Source organism: Plecotus auritus (genome assembly GCF_963455305.1).
Source record: "Plecotus auritus genome assembly, chromosome: 9".
Lineage (NCBI taxonomy): Eukaryota > Metazoa > Chordata > Mammalia > Chiroptera > Vespertilionidae > Plecotus > Plecotus auritus.
This window is the reverse complement of record NC_137783.1, coordinates 8,975,128-8,993,720: the sequence shown is the minus strand read 5'-3', so window position 1 is coordinate 8,993,720 and position 18,593 is coordinate 8,975,128. Positions and strand designations below refer to the sequence as shown.

General features: G+C 49.3%; 1 protein-coding gene across 2 annotated transcripts in view; it reads right to left on the bottom strand.

The window, feature by feature from the left end:
• Window positions 1-18,593, bottom strand: part of GFRA1 (GDNF family receptor alpha 1) — a 194,544-nt gene that overhangs the window by 19,434 nt on the left and 156,517 nt on the right. For both annotated transcript variants that reach the window (XM_080642810.1, XM_080642811.1), the window contains 3 exons: window positions 17,995-18,104; window positions 14,608-14,742; window positions 10,528-10,709 (listed from right to left, as the gene is read on the bottom strand). In XM_080642810.1, coding sequence (XP_080498936.1) covers window positions 10,528-10,709; window positions 14,608-14,742; window positions 17,995-18,104 — 427 coding nt within the window. The remainder of the gene's footprint in view (window positions 1-10,527; window positions 10,710-14,607; window positions 14,743-17,994; window positions 18,105-18,593) is intronic.

Here is an 18,593-nt window from a genome sequence, read left to right as displayed (position 1 = left end):
GTGCACCTGGTCCAGAGCCTCCTCTGTGATTGCCTTCAGTCGTCTGACTACTTTCCCCTGAAGATTCCCAGAAACACACTAACATGGAGTATGATTCCCATGACAACATGAGATGGTGTCTTCTTCCCGGTGCTATACACTGAGTGGCCAGATTATGATGATCTCTGAACGCATAGTAATCTGGCCACTCAGTGTATATCCTATATAATAAAAGGCTAATATGCAAATTGTCCCCTCGACCAGGAGTTCGACCAGCAGGCAGGCCAGCCAACCACCCATGTCCCCTCCCCCTGGCCAGGCTGGCCGGACCCCACCCATGCACGAATTCATGCACCGGGCCTCTAATATATATATATATATATATATATATATATATATATATATATATATATATATATATATATATATATATATATATTATATACTAGAGGCCCAATGCACGAAGATTCGTGCAAGAACGGGCCTTCCTTCCCCTGGCTGCCAGCACCGCCTTCGCTCTGGCCAGAACCACCTTTTCGCTCTGGCCCGGAGCTGCCTTTCCGCCTTCCCATGCTGCCCAGAGGCTCAGAGTGGCTGGGGCGGTGCGGAATGCCTGTGTCATTGCCATGGCAATGATGTAAGCATCCCGCCCCGTCTCCGGCTGCTCAGCACCTGCGTATGAAAATTAACCCACCATCTTTGTTGGGCTAATTTGCATACCCACTCCTGATTGGCTGATGGGCATGGTAAAGGTATTATCAATTTGCATCTTACTCTTTTATTAGTGTAGCTATACACTGAGTGGCCAGATTATTATGTGTTCAGAGATCATAATAATCTGGCCACTCAGTGTATGCTAAAGCTTTTATTACTCCTAGTGATAGTACACAATGATATTAGAATTTAGGGCTCCCACTTTTGCCACTCACTTCCCAATATGGTGAAGAAGCAACATTATCTGGAGGCCTTCATAAGACTTGATTAGAGTTAGGAGCCGGGGCTGACACGGTAGGATCAAGGGGCCATCTGGAAAATGAAGGACCTTCGCAAGAGACCCAATATACACCCTGCTCCTGCGGATGCTCTTCTGGCCTAGCGGGAGTTCACCTCCTGCTTGACAAATGGGCTTATTCTAGCTCTAGAGATGAGGGACAAAAGAGAAAAGGAGGAGAGAAGAACCAGCACCGAGAGATCCTGCACAGCATGGGCTTCATTTGGAGGGCTTTGTGGTTGAGAAAAACAGGCACCATGATCTGCTTTTGCTGGAAAGGTGACGTCTGGGTTTGTTCAAGGTGTGCACCCAATTTTGAGAAAGGCTATTTCTCTAAGTCATTAAATTGGTATCTAGGAACTTCACTCTTCTTCATTTGAACAATTATTAAACTGTAAAATAGAATGGCACAATTGCTAAAACCCGTAATCTGAAATTTTACAGTCAGCCATAAAGGGCTATATTATTAAACTGTACTAAAGACGCTCAAGCCCATTACAACTTTTTAAATGAATTATAAAACCCTTTAGTGCTGATAAAATAATCTTAAATTACAGTATTGTGTATTCTAACAATACGCGGAACCGAAGTTGGCTACAATGCAAACGTGCCAATCACAGAGAAATCGTTACCTGCATTAAGTTTGCAGCAGCCCGGAATCTGCTAGCTCTGCTCCAGCGAGGCAGAGAGCACTGAGGTGTGCACGCAGGCGGGAAGCTCACCCCCGCTCCAGGCAGGCCCCTTTCCCCACGCTCCTTCATCCACAGCGTTAGCCCCACGTCAGAGCTTCTCTTGTGGGTTCAAAGGCTGCCCAAACGACACTGGGCAGGATCCTGTGGACTAGGAAAGGCTTGTGGTGCTAACAGCCTTTCATCCCCTTACCTTTGCCCCCAAAGTGAGATTCTGAAAATGACGAGTGTCCAGCTACTGAAGACCTGCCCCATATAGGCTGCATTAGGTCCCTCCAAAACTCAAAGGCGGAAGTCCTAACCCCCAGAATGGGACTCTATTCGGAGATGGTGTCTTTAAAGAGGTAGTTAAGCTAAAATGGGGACACTCGGGTGGGCCTGCGTGAAGGCGGACTGGTGTCCTTTAGACACGGGTTGGCACTGGGCATGCTCACACAGAGGAAAGGCCCCGTGAGCACACAGAGGGGAGGCAGCCATTTGCACGCCACGGAGTGGGGCTCAGGAGAAACTAGACCCGTTGATGCCTTGATCTTGGATGATCAGTCTCCAGAAAGGCGAGAAAGAAATCTCTATGGTGAAGCCACCCAATCTGCGGTACTTTGTCCTGTCAACCCCAGCACATGACTACCATGTATGACCCTGTGCTCTGTGATCCGCATGCCTGGAATGAAGCCAGGCCCCTGAGATAAAACGCCTGGTTTTGGTACCAGTCATACCCTGCAAGCTCCCGTCTCCAGTAGGGTTTGAATCCACAATTGAACATGCATTTCGGCTTACTGAGCTGCAAGGCAGTGTTAACGGAGCAATGCTCAATTCTGAGCAAGCTTGTCGGAGTAATGCTCGATTTTGAGCTCCGAATTCAAGTACTCTCCGGGATGAAGGGCTTTGAAAATGCTCTCTAAGCAGTTATTTCAAAAAGTGTTTTTACAACAGCCTCTTTCCTCCCAGGGCTAACGTGGGTGGATGTGGGGCTGCAGCTTCCTCTGAGCTCATCTGCTGGCACCTGAGCCTGAGAGATTAAGCCTCAGGAGGCCGCTGTCAGCCTCTCCATGCTGGGAGCAGCCGGGCCCATCACAGAGGGCCTGGGGCTCCTTGGCAGCCGGGTCCAGAGCTCTGCTGTGAGGCTTCCAGTGTAGCCCAGAAGCAGGCTGGGTAGGGGTGGGGGGGCCCTGCAGCTTAGCACTTTTGCTAGGGAAGACTCCCCCTGCCCCCCTGGCTCCAGTTCATTTCTCCCAGAGTGGGGAAGTCCGTTCATTCTGAGCAGGAGACCACTATGCAAAGGAAATGCTAGGTGTAGCCTGCTCAGAGGACTGAAGCTCGTCGAGGCTTCCTGGCTGGTGGTCACAGGGATGTGATGGGAGGGAGATGTCCCCTAATTCTACAGAGGAGGGAGTAGAAGCTCCCACTGGGAACCTCCCAGAGCTCAGCCTGTGTCTCTCTCCATCTGGCTAGTCCTGATCTGTAGCCTTTATAATAAACCTAAAATCAGAGGTAGAGCGCCTTCCTGAGGTCTGAGTTGTTGAACCTGAGGGGGTTGTGGGAGCGAAACCCTGAATTTGTAGCTGTTTAGTCAGAGTGCAGGAGGCCCGAGGACCCCTACAATGTGGCTGGCATCTGAAGTAAGGGCAGCCTTGCAGGGGATGGTGTCCTCAACCTGGGGAGTCTGTGCCAACTCCGGGCCTAGCCTCAGAATTGAGCTGTATTGCAGGACGCCAGTTGGTGTCAGAATAGGCATCATTACCTTTCTTTATGCCGGTTTATGAACCAGCCTGGCCCTTTAAGCTGCCAGATGCTCAGCAAGAATGAAGGGACTGCTGTAATCTATGTGGAATGGATCATGTTATCCAGGACAAAACGGTAAGTGCTCTGACTGAGGGGATGCAGTGTAGCCATTGAGAGCACACGGAGGGGCAAGGCTGCTTTACAATTCTCTCCCGATCCGGCTTCGCCGAGTCTCAGGGCTGCTGCCCAAAAACATGGGAATAGCAATGGCACTGACCTCGTGTGTGTGTATGTGTATGCATAGACACAGACATGTATATAATGTGTGTATATATAATATGTATGTATAATACATATACACATCTACACTAATAAAAGAGAAACATGCAAATTGACTGTCACTTTGCGATACCCACCAGCCAATCAGGAGTGAGTATGCAAACTAACCCAACAAAGATGGAGGCGGCCCCGCCACCCAGCCACTCCAGGCCTCTGGGCAGCATGCATGCAGGCACTGAGCGGCCAGACAGGGCAGGACGCCTGCTATAAGGGGGAGGGTGGGGGCGGAGGGAGCTACAGGAGTGGCGCTCCAGCGGAGCAAAGACTGAAGGTTCTGGCGGAGCGAAGATGGAAGGCGGTGGCCAGAGTGAAGGCCTGGGTTCCGGGTGCCGGAGGAAAACCGGTGCCAGCAGCCAGGGGAGGGAAGGCCTATTGCACGAATCTTTGTGCATCGGGCCTCTAGTATGTATACAATGTGCCTAGAGACTCATGGGAAGTGCTACATGCACATCTGCTTTATCAACACCAGACCATACAAAGCAGAGGTGATGCAGATTGTCAAAACAAATAGTTCTGGGGTCTGTCATATGATTAGGTTGTTCATAAGGATTCCCAGAGTGGGGTCTGAGGACCACTGGTGTATATGACATTACTTAGGTGCCATACACACATTTGCACTGTTTTCAATTTAATCTCTATGTCGAGAGCTAGCACACCAATTCACATGTGTTTCACAAACGTTGTTAACAGTATCCCTAGTCACTGAGATTGAAGATAAGTGTTAAGCCAACGGTAGTACTGGTGGAAGGCTGGTATGAGCAAGGCTGCGAAATCTGGGGCTTTGAGGCTCAGAGGCAGGGCTGGTTCTCAAACACCATCTTCTCTGCAACGAGGAGCGTTTCCTGTTTACAACTGTGTCACCTCTTCCCAATGTCAGCACTGGTTAGAGAGACATGGCAACAGCCCCTGGCAGACAGTCAAGATCTGACTGTACTCAGGCTGGACCCAGATCTGACTATTGTCCCTGCTCCAAGTCACGGCCCCAAGGAGCTGACTGTGAGGACGTAGCTCCCAGGAGAAGCCTTCTGAGCACAGAGAGGTGGATTTGGGGCAGTTCTATCCCCTCAGACCTGGTCCTTGTGGTTTCCCTTCCTTCTCAGCCTGCTGTCTAAGAACCATCCTACCCTGTCACCTCCTTCCTTGGAACTTTCTACAATGACCAGCAGGATATCACTTGGCTCAACCAGTTCTTACAACTTAAGGGAGCAAAACCTAAGGAGCTCCATTCTCCCTCCATGGCCCCCAGCCCCTGGGAACAGCCCTCTCTGTACAGCCCCAGTTGTCCAGTGTTAAAGCTCTAAGGCATCTCTTCAATCTCAGTAAGAGTGGCGGCCACTTACCAAGTGCAGTGGGTTGGCCAGTCCTGCTGGGCCCTTTGCATACAGGCACTAGTTCTTCTATCCTCACAACAAACCCAAGAGGTGGGTGATGTTTTACAGCACACATTCAGAGAGGGTAAGAAACCTGCCCCAGGTCACACAGCACTAGGAAGTGAGCTGGGATTTTCACTCAGGTCCCACTAACTCCCAAGCTCATACTCTTCCCCACAAAGCAACTCCTAGGCTGTCGACCATAGGTGATAGAGCGCTGAGGAGGTGCCCACAGGCTGGGTCTGCCCCCTGGAAGGGGCAGTGTGAGTACAGGGAGTGACCGGCCCCATGCCAGGGGCCTGGTCTGGAAATAAGTACTTTCTCCCCGCCTTGCAGCTTCCTGCCCGCCCACCAGAACCCCGGCACCCTCTCCTCGCGCACAAGCACCTCTTCTCCAGTGAAAGATTAACGGGACGCCAAAGCGCCCCATTGCCCTGCCAGCATAAATTGCAAGGGAAACATTTAGAATATTGATTAAGTGCTTCATGCTGGAAGATTTAAATTTACCTCCTGTATTTCCAGGATTAGCTGACATAATGGGGTCAGTCTGCTGGCACCAGTGATTTACAGAACACCCATTGGCAGCTTTCCTTTTAAAACTCAACACTTCAAATTCTCACATGGTCACAGCCAGTGGAGTCCTCGGTACTTAGCAGATTTGGATAATCGCCCTCCTGCCACATCCAGACTTTTGGGGTTTGGCCCTGAGAAGTTTCGAAATCATTCCCGTGCTGGTCTGGCCCTATCCGTTACGAATGGGCCTTGCTGAGATCTCCTGAGACATAGCTCTTCCAGGATGCAAAGTCTTGGTTCCGACAGAGATTATTTTCAATGTTCTAAGGCAGTATGCTAATCCTATATAATAAAAGGCTAATATGCAAATTGTCCCCTCGGGAGTTTGACCGCTTGCTATGACGTGCACTGACCACCAGGGGGTGGCGTGGAACGAAGGAAGATCAGCTCTGATCGCTGTCCAGGCCTAGGGACCCTACCCGTGTATGAATTCTTTGCACCGGGTCTCTAGTATTCCATATTCGAATTCAATACTCTATGTAGGAGTCACATGTGTTAGGTATTAAAGATGGGCAAATCCTGCCTCTCTTTCCACACGTATCAACCCGTAAAGGTGGTGCTGCAGCCTACAAGTGCCCAGCTCATTGCTCTAAGCTCCAAACTGTACTCTGGGAAGAGAAGGGCCTGGAGTGGGGCTTTCCCAGGAGGCCAGGGAGGTGTGGCCTCACACTGAAATCCAGTGGATGTTGTAGGTCCTCTGCTGTAGAATGATGCCCACCCATGGCCCACAGAGGGCCATCAGTGACCCAGCTGTGGGACCCCTAGAGCTAGCGTGGCCTGACCACCAAAGTAGATGATGCGATGATTGAGGGGGGAAGGGGACAGCTGGCCTCTGCATTGCTGATTTTAGCAGTAAGCGTTCTTGCAAAGGCCATCCATTGGGACCCTACTCACATCTTTTATGACTGAGAAAGCTGCCTTAAAAGTCCCAGGAGGATGGGGGCCGGCACTTGAACTTGAGTCCTCCACATCTCACCCACGAATATATTTTATTTGGCTCCCAACACCAACAAAACAACTGACTTTAAATACGGCCTGCACTGCTTACCAGAGCTCACACACTGCCCGGAACTATCCCAGACCCATGGCCTGGCTCTGAGGGTATGCCCTGGTCTATCAGGCTTTCTCCTCTCACCCTTCCCAGCTCTTTCCAGGAAAGGAGCAGAGGGAGTTACACCTTTCAGGGGTCCTAAGCCCTAGTCCTAAGCCTGTATTACTTAGTCTCTACTAGTATAACCCTATGTAACCATGGAGATCGGGATCCACAAATGCCACTTGGAGTGGTCTTCACCTTATGCCACCGGAGATGAACAGTGTAGTGATGCCAAAGAGAGATTTTTCCAATATTTGCATCTCCCCCAAATATCTACTTCATAGAAATGACAAGCACAATCCATTTGGCTTGTGCATCCTGAGCTTTTTCCAGCTACCAGACCACTCAAGTGCGCAGAAGATGAAATAATTGGTAGGCTTTTAAATATTGCCTTGTTTCTCATTGACCGTTTTGTACAGAGGCAAAGGGATGTGCCAACAATAGCATTGCCTGTGTCACGCTTGTTACTAATACGGCTGCCAATTAATCCCGACATGGGAGTGTGGTGGGTTACCCCAAACCTGGTAATTTAGCACCTCAGGGAGCCGGCCCTTGGACATTTCCATGACAATTCATACAAATCAATCAACTTTCCTTTGTTATAGCAGAGCCTTTCATAGCAACCACAGATGAGTCCCGGGTGCACCGCACACACCCAAGGCCACCGTTTCCCCAAACAGAACTGGGTTTGGTGTGTTGATAATTACCCTTCCAAGCTGACTTTTTGAAAATGTTTATTCTATTGCTTCCCTGCCAAGGGGGAAATCTATCTCAAATGTTAAGACAGAAACTCAAGTCCTCGAGAGTTTTCTCGTATTATTGAACATTATAAAATATTACAAGAGGGTGCTTCTCGGGGGAGGTGAACTTTAGAGCTGCCAGACGTAGCTGACTCTCTCCAAATCTGTTACCAATGGGTCCCAAGCTGGTTCTATTCTGAGTAATGACATATGCAGCGGGCAAACGCCCTTCTAAGATATTTCTGGGGCCCCCAGGCAAATGGTGATTTACCTGGAGACAGCCAGGCAGGCGAAGGAAGGACAGACGGGGAGAACGCGTCTCCCTGGGGACCCTGCGTCAAAGCAGGTGACCCGACTCAGTGCCAGGGACCCCATTCTCATGGGCTGAGACCCATCTCTCATCACTTGCTCATCCCCCAATCGATCTCTTGGCCAATCCCCTGGCCTCCAGCGATTCTTCCCACCATTCTTAATCTAAGTCATCCTGAAGAGTTCACCAAGCGGCACAAAGTTTTGCTGGCAAACTCTCAGGGCTTCCCTGGCACCGTCTCCTGGAACGGTGGCGGGAGGAAACCAGCCCAAATATGAGCTTTGCGTTTCCTGTTACATGCATCACCGTCTTCAGGAAGAACTGGGCATAGGGTCCCTCAAAACCAGCTGCTTCCTGCTCATCTTTTCTGCCCGCCCCGACCCCCAGCTTTCTTGAGTTATCATTGAGAAATAAGAATTGTATATAGGTAAGTAATAAAATGGGATGCTTTTATATACGCATACATTGTGAAAGGTTTACCACAATCAAGTTACCATTTGGGGGGTTGTGAGAACAATAAAGATCTACCCTCTGAGCAAATCTCAAGCACAGAATACGTTATGTGATAACTGTGGTCACCACGCTGTCCATTAGACCCCCCACCCCCAGAACTTACTCATCCTGCGTAGCTAGCTGGAACTTCGCACCCTTTGCCCTGCATCCCCCCACCTCCCCCTCCCCACCCTCCTTGTAACCACTGTTCTACTCCCTGCTTCTCAGGACGCTCCTTTTGCAGATTCCACACGGACCTGGCAGACATGATGCGAAGTAAAGTAAGCCAGACACAGAAAGACAAATGCTGCATGACCTCCTTTTCTAGTGTTCACTTCCTGTTCTCTGACCATTCCTAATTCAGAGAAGGAGCCCAGGTTGTCCAAGGCCATGGAACAAGGCCAACGTCCAGGACCTGGGAGCAAGGCCGAGGCCCACTGGCTTCGGAGCCAGAAATCCCAGCCCTGCCAGGACACTGCTGTGTGAGCTTGGGTGAACTGCAAGCCTCTCCCTGCCTCAGTGGCCCCGTTTGTCAAAGGGACCGATGTCTATCACACCTGACTCACGGGCTGGTAAGGAGTAAAGGACACAGAGCAGGTGAAATGTTTTGAAAAAGCTAGATACACTCTACGCCTGTGCGTGCTAACATGCCAGTTTTCCCTAGCACAGCACCCTACCCCATGCGCGCACAACACCAGCATCTGTTTACTGTCGTAAAGGGCCCCAGTAGCCAGTGATGTAGGAGCGGGCACTGCCTGGGACGTTTCTAAAGCACCATTCTGGAGCGTTCTCCGTGCCCCAAGCACTGGCGCATGGCCTCGTTTGATCCTCACAACCCTAGCAGCAAGGCCAGCCTCTGGTCTCACAGATGAGGGAGCTGAGGCTAGGAGAGGCCCTGATGCTGGGGAGCATTCTGGCGAGATTGAGCCTTAGGGGGAAGGAGGGGAGAGAAGGGACGCTGTGCTCCAGTGATGAGTGTGAAGTATGACAAGTGTGACAGCACGGTGCTCGGCCAACGCCCCCTTCCGCACAGGGCAGGAGGCGGAAGTCACCACGCGGTCAGCACTACCCCAGATACAGGGAGAGCCCTGAAAAGGGGGCGAGGCTCCTGGACCCCCAGCGCCAGGCCTATGACCCACCAGCTCCGCAGGCTCCAGCGAAAGTGGTACCTCGCTGAGCCCGTGTCCTCGAATGAAAGAGCCAGCCTGGCAGGACCACAGTAATAGCATCTCCCCCACAGCCACAGGAGCGTAACATGCAAAGAGGGAAAGCGTGCGAAAATATGCGGTGAGCACATGAATAGGTACCATCCCGCCAAACAGCGGAATGCTCTTCACTACGGGAAAATCAATGCAAGGGCAGAATCCACACCCTGCTTTGCCGAAAGTCAAGAAGCCACCGTGAGTGTGGTATGGTGAGCCCTGGGAGGTCGGGATTAACCCCAAGGAGGCCTCGGGGCCGTTCCTGCCGGTCTGTGCTCGCAGGGCAGCTGCTCACAACTCCTGTTATTGCGGAAGAATGGACCAGCCCCAAGGGGCTCACTGGTAGCTCTGTCTCTGGTTCCCCTTTAGAGACAATTGTATTTTTTAATATATTTTTGTTGATTTCAGAGAGGAAGGGAAAGAGAGAGAGAAACATCAATGATGAGAGAGGATCATTGATCGGCTGCCTCCTGTACTCCCCACACTGGGGATCAAGCCCATAACCCGGGCAGGTGCCCTGACTGGGAACTGAACCATGACCTCCTGGTTTATAGGTCGACGCTCAACCACTGAGCCACGCCGGTTGGGCTAGAGTCGACACAGTTTGAAATCATTCTGATTAAGCAGCGGTGTTGGGGACAAAGCCAAAAGCTCCTTTCTTTTCGATATGCTGCTGTTTTGTAGAAAACACAGAGTAAGCTTAATACACACACACACGGCCGATCTAGCTGGACCCCACGAATGAAAACCTTCGGGACCCAGCTGCCCAGCCCTCACACCATATTACAGGTGAGGACACCAAGGGCAGATACATATGCAGGAGCCTTGACCACAGCCACACCCCCTATGAATGGCAGTCAAAGTCCAGCTTTCGCTCCCCTCTGTGGCACTTCCCCATCTCCATGTATCATGGTTAAGATGCACTTTTTTAAAAATTCCAACCTGGGCATCATTTGCCACCTGGCTCTAAAGGAAATGCGCCTGTGTGGCGCCAGCCGCGAGCTCCGACAGTCAGCCCCGCGCTTACCTGTAAATTTGCACAAGGCGGTAAAACGTGGGTGGGGATCTCATTCTCGGACCCTGCTGGCCCCAGGGGCTGGTTCTTGACCCGGAAGGCTATGGTGGTGGTGGCAGTGGTGGTCTGAACTGGGAGGGCTGGCTGCCACACAGTGACATCGGAGCCGTTGCCAAAAGCCTGGATTGCATTTTCTGCAGTAAAACAGGAGGAAATCCAATTTCAAAGTCAAGCAACAAATGTACCAGACAAGCTACATAAAGCCAGACAGGCAGCCTAGAAATTCTGAATATAGCACTGGACTTCCCTGAACCAAACCCACCCAGCTGTCTAGCCTACGTGTGCTGAGAGGCAGCCACTGGGTCAGATGTTCAAAAGTCAGTTCATTCATTCAGCACTGAGCTGGACACTTGGATGCTCCAACTGCAACCCACACCTGTTCCGTTCCGATTGACGGGCCAGGTCCTTGCCCTGAAATACTCATGGGTTAAGCCCTTTGAAATCCAGCCTCGGACCTGTTATTTGAGATCCCAACCCCTGTCCTATCTTCCAAGAAAACCTTTGTGCTCTATCAAAATCCTGTACCCAAAGCAAACTCATTAGTTTTTGTTGTTGTTATTGTTTTTAAGTATAACATCCTTAACTATGGGACTGAGAAGACTCAGTGGCGATGACATTCGTTTGTTAGGCAGTGAAATCGAAGAGCAAAAAAAAATGTGATTCCCCAGCACAGAGCACCTACTATGAGGCCGGCATTGCTCACAGCACAAATGCAACCAGTTTCTGTAGAAGAAAAATGTCCCCTGAACCTCAGCAATAACTAATGAAAATTTAACTGAGATTATTTTTTTCCCTTTCTGCTCCCAGTCTTCTACACACAATCTGCAGAATTAGGTAGGAGCAAACCCTGCTTAAATGAAAAGTTGAAAATGTAAAACTTTAAAAGCTTATTACAAGTTCATGGGATTAGATTGTTTTTATGGCAAGGGTAAATTGGTTGTATTGTTCCCCCTCCCCCTCAAATAAATAAGAAACAGTTTAATCAGGTCTTCGGGGATTTGGCGTGGATTTAGGAATTTTTTACTTCATATTCACTGTATAAGAAATCAAACTCTTCCACTTGGGACCTGAATGTGCAAATTGTTAATATCTGACTCTTAGCTGGCATTTTTCGATATACAAGACAGAATAATTTAAGCCTAATGTTCCTCTTAGAAGTGACATTTTGTTCTAAAATTGTTATCCTTTAAGTTCAGAAAATTGGAAACCTGTTTTCTATAACTTTACATTTTCAAGGCTGTAGGAAACAGCTTCAAATTAATATAAATGCCTTTTCTGCTTCTAGCCATGTTATATGGCCCAACGAGTGGGTGGAAAGTAGAGAAAGGTATATGGGGGACTGGTTTCCTGGAATGACCCAGAGCAACAATAACAAAAGAACAGCAAAACCTTCTTTTTCTTCTTCAGACATGTAGATTCCAGAGACCCATTTGCCATTCATTGAAACTACCTGTGCTTTTCGATGAGTTTGCCCTGGCACTTGGGGAGGTTTTTTGTCCACTTGCTCATTCATTCATTCATTCACTCATTCACTCACTCATTCATTCATTCATTCATTCAAATGTCAATGGAACATCTACAAAGTGCCTGGCTAGGGATGCTGCGAAGATCAATGACAGCAATGAAAGACAAAGGTCCCTGTCCGCCTGGAGGTCACATTCTGCTTGGGAGGAAACAAGGAGAATATACAATACATTAGGCGGTGAGAAATGCTTGGAGAAAAAGGAAGCAGGTGGGGTGCAGGACGCCCTGGGTAGGCATGGGGAGGTGCAGTTTAGATGAAGTGGTCCAGGGAGGGGAAGGTGGCATCTAAAGAAAGACTTGAGTGACAGTAACAGTCACCTTCACCTTCAGCTCATTCTTTCATCTCTCTTTCCCCAACATCTGTCATGCACTTTGATGTAAAATTAACTGTTTCCCCCACAATAACCAGAAGTCAACAATAGGTCGGAGTGGTGTTCATGTCAGGGGAGCCTGGGGAAAGAGTTGGTTAATCTGAAGAGAGCAGAACTGGGTTATTGCATCGGGGTTGGAATGCCCAAGTTCCAATTCCTTCTACTTGAGGGCCTTGGCAGAGACTGAATCCACAGCACTGTGTCTTTGGTTTGCTGTGCCCCTTCTAAACAAAGTATAAATGGAATGAGTATGAAAAATTCTGGCTGGCCCTGGCCCCTGTTGAAGACCAAATGCACTTATTTTTATTGCAAAGTCATTAGCAATAAGATACCAGACTATTCTCCCCTTCACCAAAATATTATTACGCAGGGACAACCTGAGTTTCTCTGTGAAGGAGCAGCTTCCTGGGCAGCGTGAGCGTCTTTTTCTTACCCTGACCTCCACTGTCATTGCTTTCTCTTAACTAAATCTTGTATTCTGCCAGAAGAGCATGCAGGAGGTGAAAAATATAAAATATGAATTTTTTGACGTCAAGACCAAACAAGAGATCCATAGTATGCCCAATGTCTTGGCAAATGACTCCCCACTTGAGACTAGTTTTGTGGGTTTGAATTTCACTTAAGTTTTCAAAAGCTTGTTTTTGTTTTAATGATATGGTCACAGCCAAGTGACTAAGAAGGCAGGCAATAAGTACTGGAAGATACTTTCCCTGTGTTTCTACTCGTCATTTAGATTTGTCTTTTCTAGAAACAATGAGGAGGTTGGAAAAGCCACACTGGAAAGTGTGCACATGGCAAGTGGTTTGCTAATGCTTTAGAAGTCAGTCACCGTCCAGCAGCGCCTCCTGGAGAACTTGTCCCTTGGGGACAGGGCTCTCAGAGGGGCTGCTGAGCCTCGATTCCTAGAAACTTGGTCCACTCCTGCCACCAGGAAGTCATACCTGGTCCCTGACGTTCAGGTATATGTTCTTGTCCAATGGGCCCTTCAATAGCAGGCATGACACTAACTCCTTAAGGGACAGGGGGCTGCAGAAGAAGGAACTCAGGCTTTGCATCCTATCTTTAGCATGGATGGTCTACGTGAAGACGAGCCATTTATTTAACTGTGAAGTAGAGATAATAATACCTCTTGTGCAGATTATGGCAAATGAGATAATGCATATATTAGACTCCCTAAAGAGTGAGCTGAAGGCACCCAGTAAATGCAGTGGCCGCCACAATATGTGGGTGAGGTACTCAAGCATCTCAGTGGAGTTGTCACCGGGAGCACACGCATCTCAGTGGCTAGAAGGGAGACCTGGCACAGTGCTTTAGAAGTTCGTCTGATGAATGGTGTTCACCAGTACGTTTCCCTCCATCTCTCTCCCTTTGGGAAATATGTTTCCCATTTGCCTAGAGGTTCCTCCTCCGCCCCCACCCATCCAGTGCTTACTCCACCTCCCGAGATAACCAACCTCCCGAGATAACCAACCTCCCGAGATAACCAACCTCCCGGCTGCACAGCCAGCTTCTCTCACTCAGGAATTGCTGCTTCTCCTCTGAGCCAACGTGGAACATGATGGGGGCTATTGATGTTGACATGCTAATTTTTCTCCGAGAGCCCTTAGGGGCCTGCCCCCATCTAATTTGTCGGAGCATCTCACATTGTACAGTACACTCAGGTTTTAAGAACCGCTGGAACAGACTTGGTGCTGGTTGCCAAGATCAAAATTTGATCTGTGGGTAGAAGGGTTCCTTCCCACACAACGGGCCCTCGGTTATTAGAATCTCTCGTTCTCTCGAGATTTTGGAGTCTCAGTCTTGGCAGCACCTACTGCATTAGGCAGTGTGGACAAAGGATGTGCTGAGAGAGAGAGAGAGAGAGAGAGAGAGAGAGAGAGAGAGAGAGAGAGAGAGAGGAGAGAGAGAGAGGAGGGAGAGAGAGAGAGAGAGAGAGAGGAGAGAGAGAGAGAGAGAGAGAGAGAGAGAGAGAGAGAGAGAGAGAGAGAGAGAGAGAGAGAGGTGGTGTGAACAGCCACAAGAAACACAAGGAACATGGAAGCAGGGCTTGAACTCAGAGAGAAAAACGTGTTTGTTTCCCATTAAAAACAAAACAAAACAAAACAAAACAAAACAAAACAAAACAAAACCAACTTACTAAGACACGTATTGTCCTTGAAGAAATTCAGAAACTTCAAGCACTCTTCCAGGTCGTTGCCACTGTTGCTGCAGTCACACCACGGGGCCACGCTGAGGCTGCTGGAGTCTATGTAGTTGGGGGTCATGACTGTACCTAAAGGAGTAGAAACCAGGTGTTTTACTCTTGCCTGACGATAAGGACTTTTCTACAGCCTGAAAAGAAACAAACGCTCTCTCAGGGCGGATGCACCGTGGATAATTGCAAACATTGCGTTGGCAGAGTGGGAAATTATGTTAAGCAGTGCATTTTCCCGGCAATTTATCTCAAGCACATAAAATAATTTACACATTTACTTAAAAAAATGGTAAAAGAACTCCTTGAGCTGCATTTAGGGCGGTTTTCCTTTTTTTCTTCCCTGCGCAAATGGTATGGATGTCTTGGAGTAGGAGAGAATTAACTTTGAATGCATGAGTTGCCAAATCCCTTGCATTTTCTTGAGAATGTCATTAATCTCCATAAACAGAGAGAACTGGTTTTACGTATCTTAAAAATCCTTTTAGGACGTTGAATCTACTTCCCTCGGCAGCAAATGGCTTCTTTGGAGAAACCAGGGGAGCTTGGAAGCGATCTTTCCGGATTACCCCACATCCTGACTGTCCTGTGTGACGAGGCCTCTGCTTACCAGATGCCCTCGGATTGAAAGAAAGTCTTCCAAGCTGTGGAGGAACTGGAAGCCAACAGCGGAGACTCTAAGCCAGTGGTCGGCAAACCGTGGCTCGCGAGCCACATGCGGCTCTTTGGCCCCTTGAGTGTGGCTCTTCCACAAAATACCACGGCCTGGGCGAGTCTAGTTTGAAGAAGTGGCGTTAGAAGAAGTTTACGTTTAAAAAATTTGGCTCTCCAAAGAAATGTCAATCGTTGTACTGTTGATATTTGGCTCTGTTGACCAATGAGTTTGCCGACCACTGCCCTAAGCTGATAGCTCCTAGAGCATTGTCTCAACAGTCCTCAAAAGCCCTAAAAGAAGTACTGGGTGGTCCCTCTTGCCCACATCTTCCTGTGCGCATGGATTTTCTGGTGAGTTCTATACTGGCACAAATAAACAGTGCATTTCTATTTAATACAACCCGAATGCCTTCTCCTGGGTGGCTCACACCAGGCAATGCCAACTCATGCCAAGAAGCCCTCTGTTTTTATATATTTTGTACAAATAAAAAGAAGTGGTCATTGATCCACAGGATATATTTGGTTCACAAACAGAAAAAAAAATATTTTTTCTTTGTCAGCTTTTCTGGGTCCAGAGTACATCTTCTTTGCCTTACATTCCTCACCGACTTGAACTAAATTATGTGCCATTATACCTTGAGATGAGAACTTCAACCCATAACAGAGAGGCAACTCCCGACTTTGGGTGAGAGAGGAACTGAGCAAAGAGGCTGACATGTACCTACTAAGCACGCCTGGCACCACAGTGGGCCCCTGACACATGGAAAAAGTCGGAGCCAGCTTTGTCCTCAACGAAGTTAGAATGCAATGACTGTGGAAGGAGGGATCCGGACCCAACAGAGAAATAGATTTTGGTCTGTAGAATGCACTGCCTCCACTGATTATTCCTTTAAGAGAAGAGGATCTCATCCTCCTCAGGCATGTAACAGATTGCCTAGCCATTCAAGGCGGATTTCAGGAGCACGTGTGCCTGGAGGGATGGGACTGAGGTGTTAACAGCAATTACACCTGGGAGTGGACTTGCATGTAGCTCTTTAAAACTGTCTCCTTTGAGCTTCTCTGTTTGTTTCTTTACCTTTTACAATGAGCATGCCTTAATTACTTCGGTTATTTCTTAAACCTCTAATGCCTTAGTTGATAAGTAATCCCTCCTAGGGACTAACTTAAAAAGGAAGAGAGCGAATGCCAATTTGGAACACTGACTTAAGGAAATTATACACATTGGACATATCCATAAACATGGTCAACAACCCAACAGAGCACAGGTATCCTTTCAAAAGAAGTGGGGCCTTAGCCGGTTTGGCTCAGGCAGCCGTGGGCAAACTACGGCCCGTGGGCCGGATCCGGCCCGTTCGGCTGTTCTATCCGGCCCGCGGAGCCAAAAGAGCGGAGGGTTCTCTTGCTCTCCCCTCCGCTCCTTTACTTTGAATTTATATTAGTTCACACAAACACTCCATCCATGCTTTTGTTCCGGCCCTCCGGTCCAGTTTAAGAACCCATTGTGGCCCTCGAGTCAAAAAGTTTGCCCACCCCTGGGCTAGAGCGTCAGCCTGCAGATGGAAGGGTCCCGGGTTTGATTCTGGTCAAGAGCACATGCCCAGGTTGCTGGCTCGATCCCCAGTAGGGATTGAGGAAAGAGGGGGGAGAGGCCTCTTTGTGACCAACTGGCTGTTTGTGAGTGCAGGAAGGGACACGTGTACGCACACACCTGTAATACCCCTGTGTAAGTCCCACTGTCGATTTTCCCATGGCTCTTGCTGAGGACACGCTGGTGACAAAGAATTTGGTCTGTGCTGTTGTGTTGGGGGCGGTGGGGGGGCGGGGAGTTCCTTCTGCTTGGTGACGTGCGCGATCCTGGCACGAACACACACCCTGGCTGAGCCATCGCGCTCCTGACAGCCGCGATCTCCCTCCCGCTCCCAGCCTGCACTGTGTGTTCCTTCCCAAATGTCAATCCCGAAGCTCCCCAGGACCTGGTCCCCGGAGCGGCCGCCTGCCCTCCTGCCAGCCACACTGACCCAGGGGCACATATCTGCCTCCCTCTGGCTCTCTGCCAACCCACCGGTGCCTGTTCAGTCACCCTGGTCTCCTGGGCGCCAAGCACCTGGTCTGCTTGTGCCTCAGGTCTTGAAAGACAGAAAGGACTGTTGCTGCTGCTGAGTCTGTTCTCAGGGAAAACATACGGAGGCTAAGTCACCCCTGCACTGCAGGAGCCGCATTAGCAAGGCCATGAATGGTGAGCAGGACCCCAGCAGTCAGGGGCTTTCTTTCCAAAGGGCCGCTTCTGGGAAAACAGCCTTTTGGATTTCCCCAGAATGAACGACGTCCAAGTTCCCTTTCTCCAAAGTCCCCCGATTCCATTTCCTTGGCTTGACGCGCTCTCCGCTCCCCTAAGCAGGCTTGTTCGTACTTTGGTTCCACATGATTGGTTCTCCTACTGCGCTGCTGTCTGCCTGCTCTTTAACAATCCCTGCTCCCTGTCTTTGCCTTTGCGAGCCCATTAGCCTCCTTTTTGCTTTTTTTTTTCTTTATAGGCGAGTCCTAGAGGCCTGATATCAACACCCCAGCACAGGTCACTGGGAGCTTGTGGCTCTCACAGGCCATGGCAGCTACAGCGGGAAGAGTCCCTGAGTATTTGTAAACCAGCCTTTCCTCCCATCTTGCTCCTCCCCATCTTACCAATGAGCCCCGAGTAGGCGAGGAGGCAGTCGGCGTAGTTTTCCTTCAGACAGCTGCTGGCAGATCTGGACTCCGGCTGGCAGTTGGTGAAAAAATCCGCGAGGCGAGATCTGGGTTAGGAAGAGAGGGGGGAGGGTGCTTTAAAATAGCCTGAGCCTTGCCCACCTGCGTGACCCAGTGGTTGAGCATCGACCTATAAACCAGGAGGTCAGGGTTCGATTGCAGGTCAGGGCACAGGCCAGGGTTTCAGGTTCATTCCCCAGTGTGGGGCGTGCAGGAGGCAGCTGATCTATGATGCTCTCTCATCACTGATGTTTCTATCTCTCTCTCCCTTCCTCTCTGAAATCAATAATCATATATATTTTTAAAAAATATCCCCAGCCCAGACCAGTTGTTCTCAACCTTTCTAATGCCGCGACCCTTTAATACAGTTCCTCATGTTGTGGTGACCCCCAACCATAACATTATTTTTGTTGCTACTTCATAACTGTAATTTTGCTGTTATGAATTGTAATGTAAACATCTGTGTTTCCCGATGTCTTAGGCGACCCTGCTAGCGGTTTTCAACCTGTGGGTCGTGACCCACAGATTGAGAACCG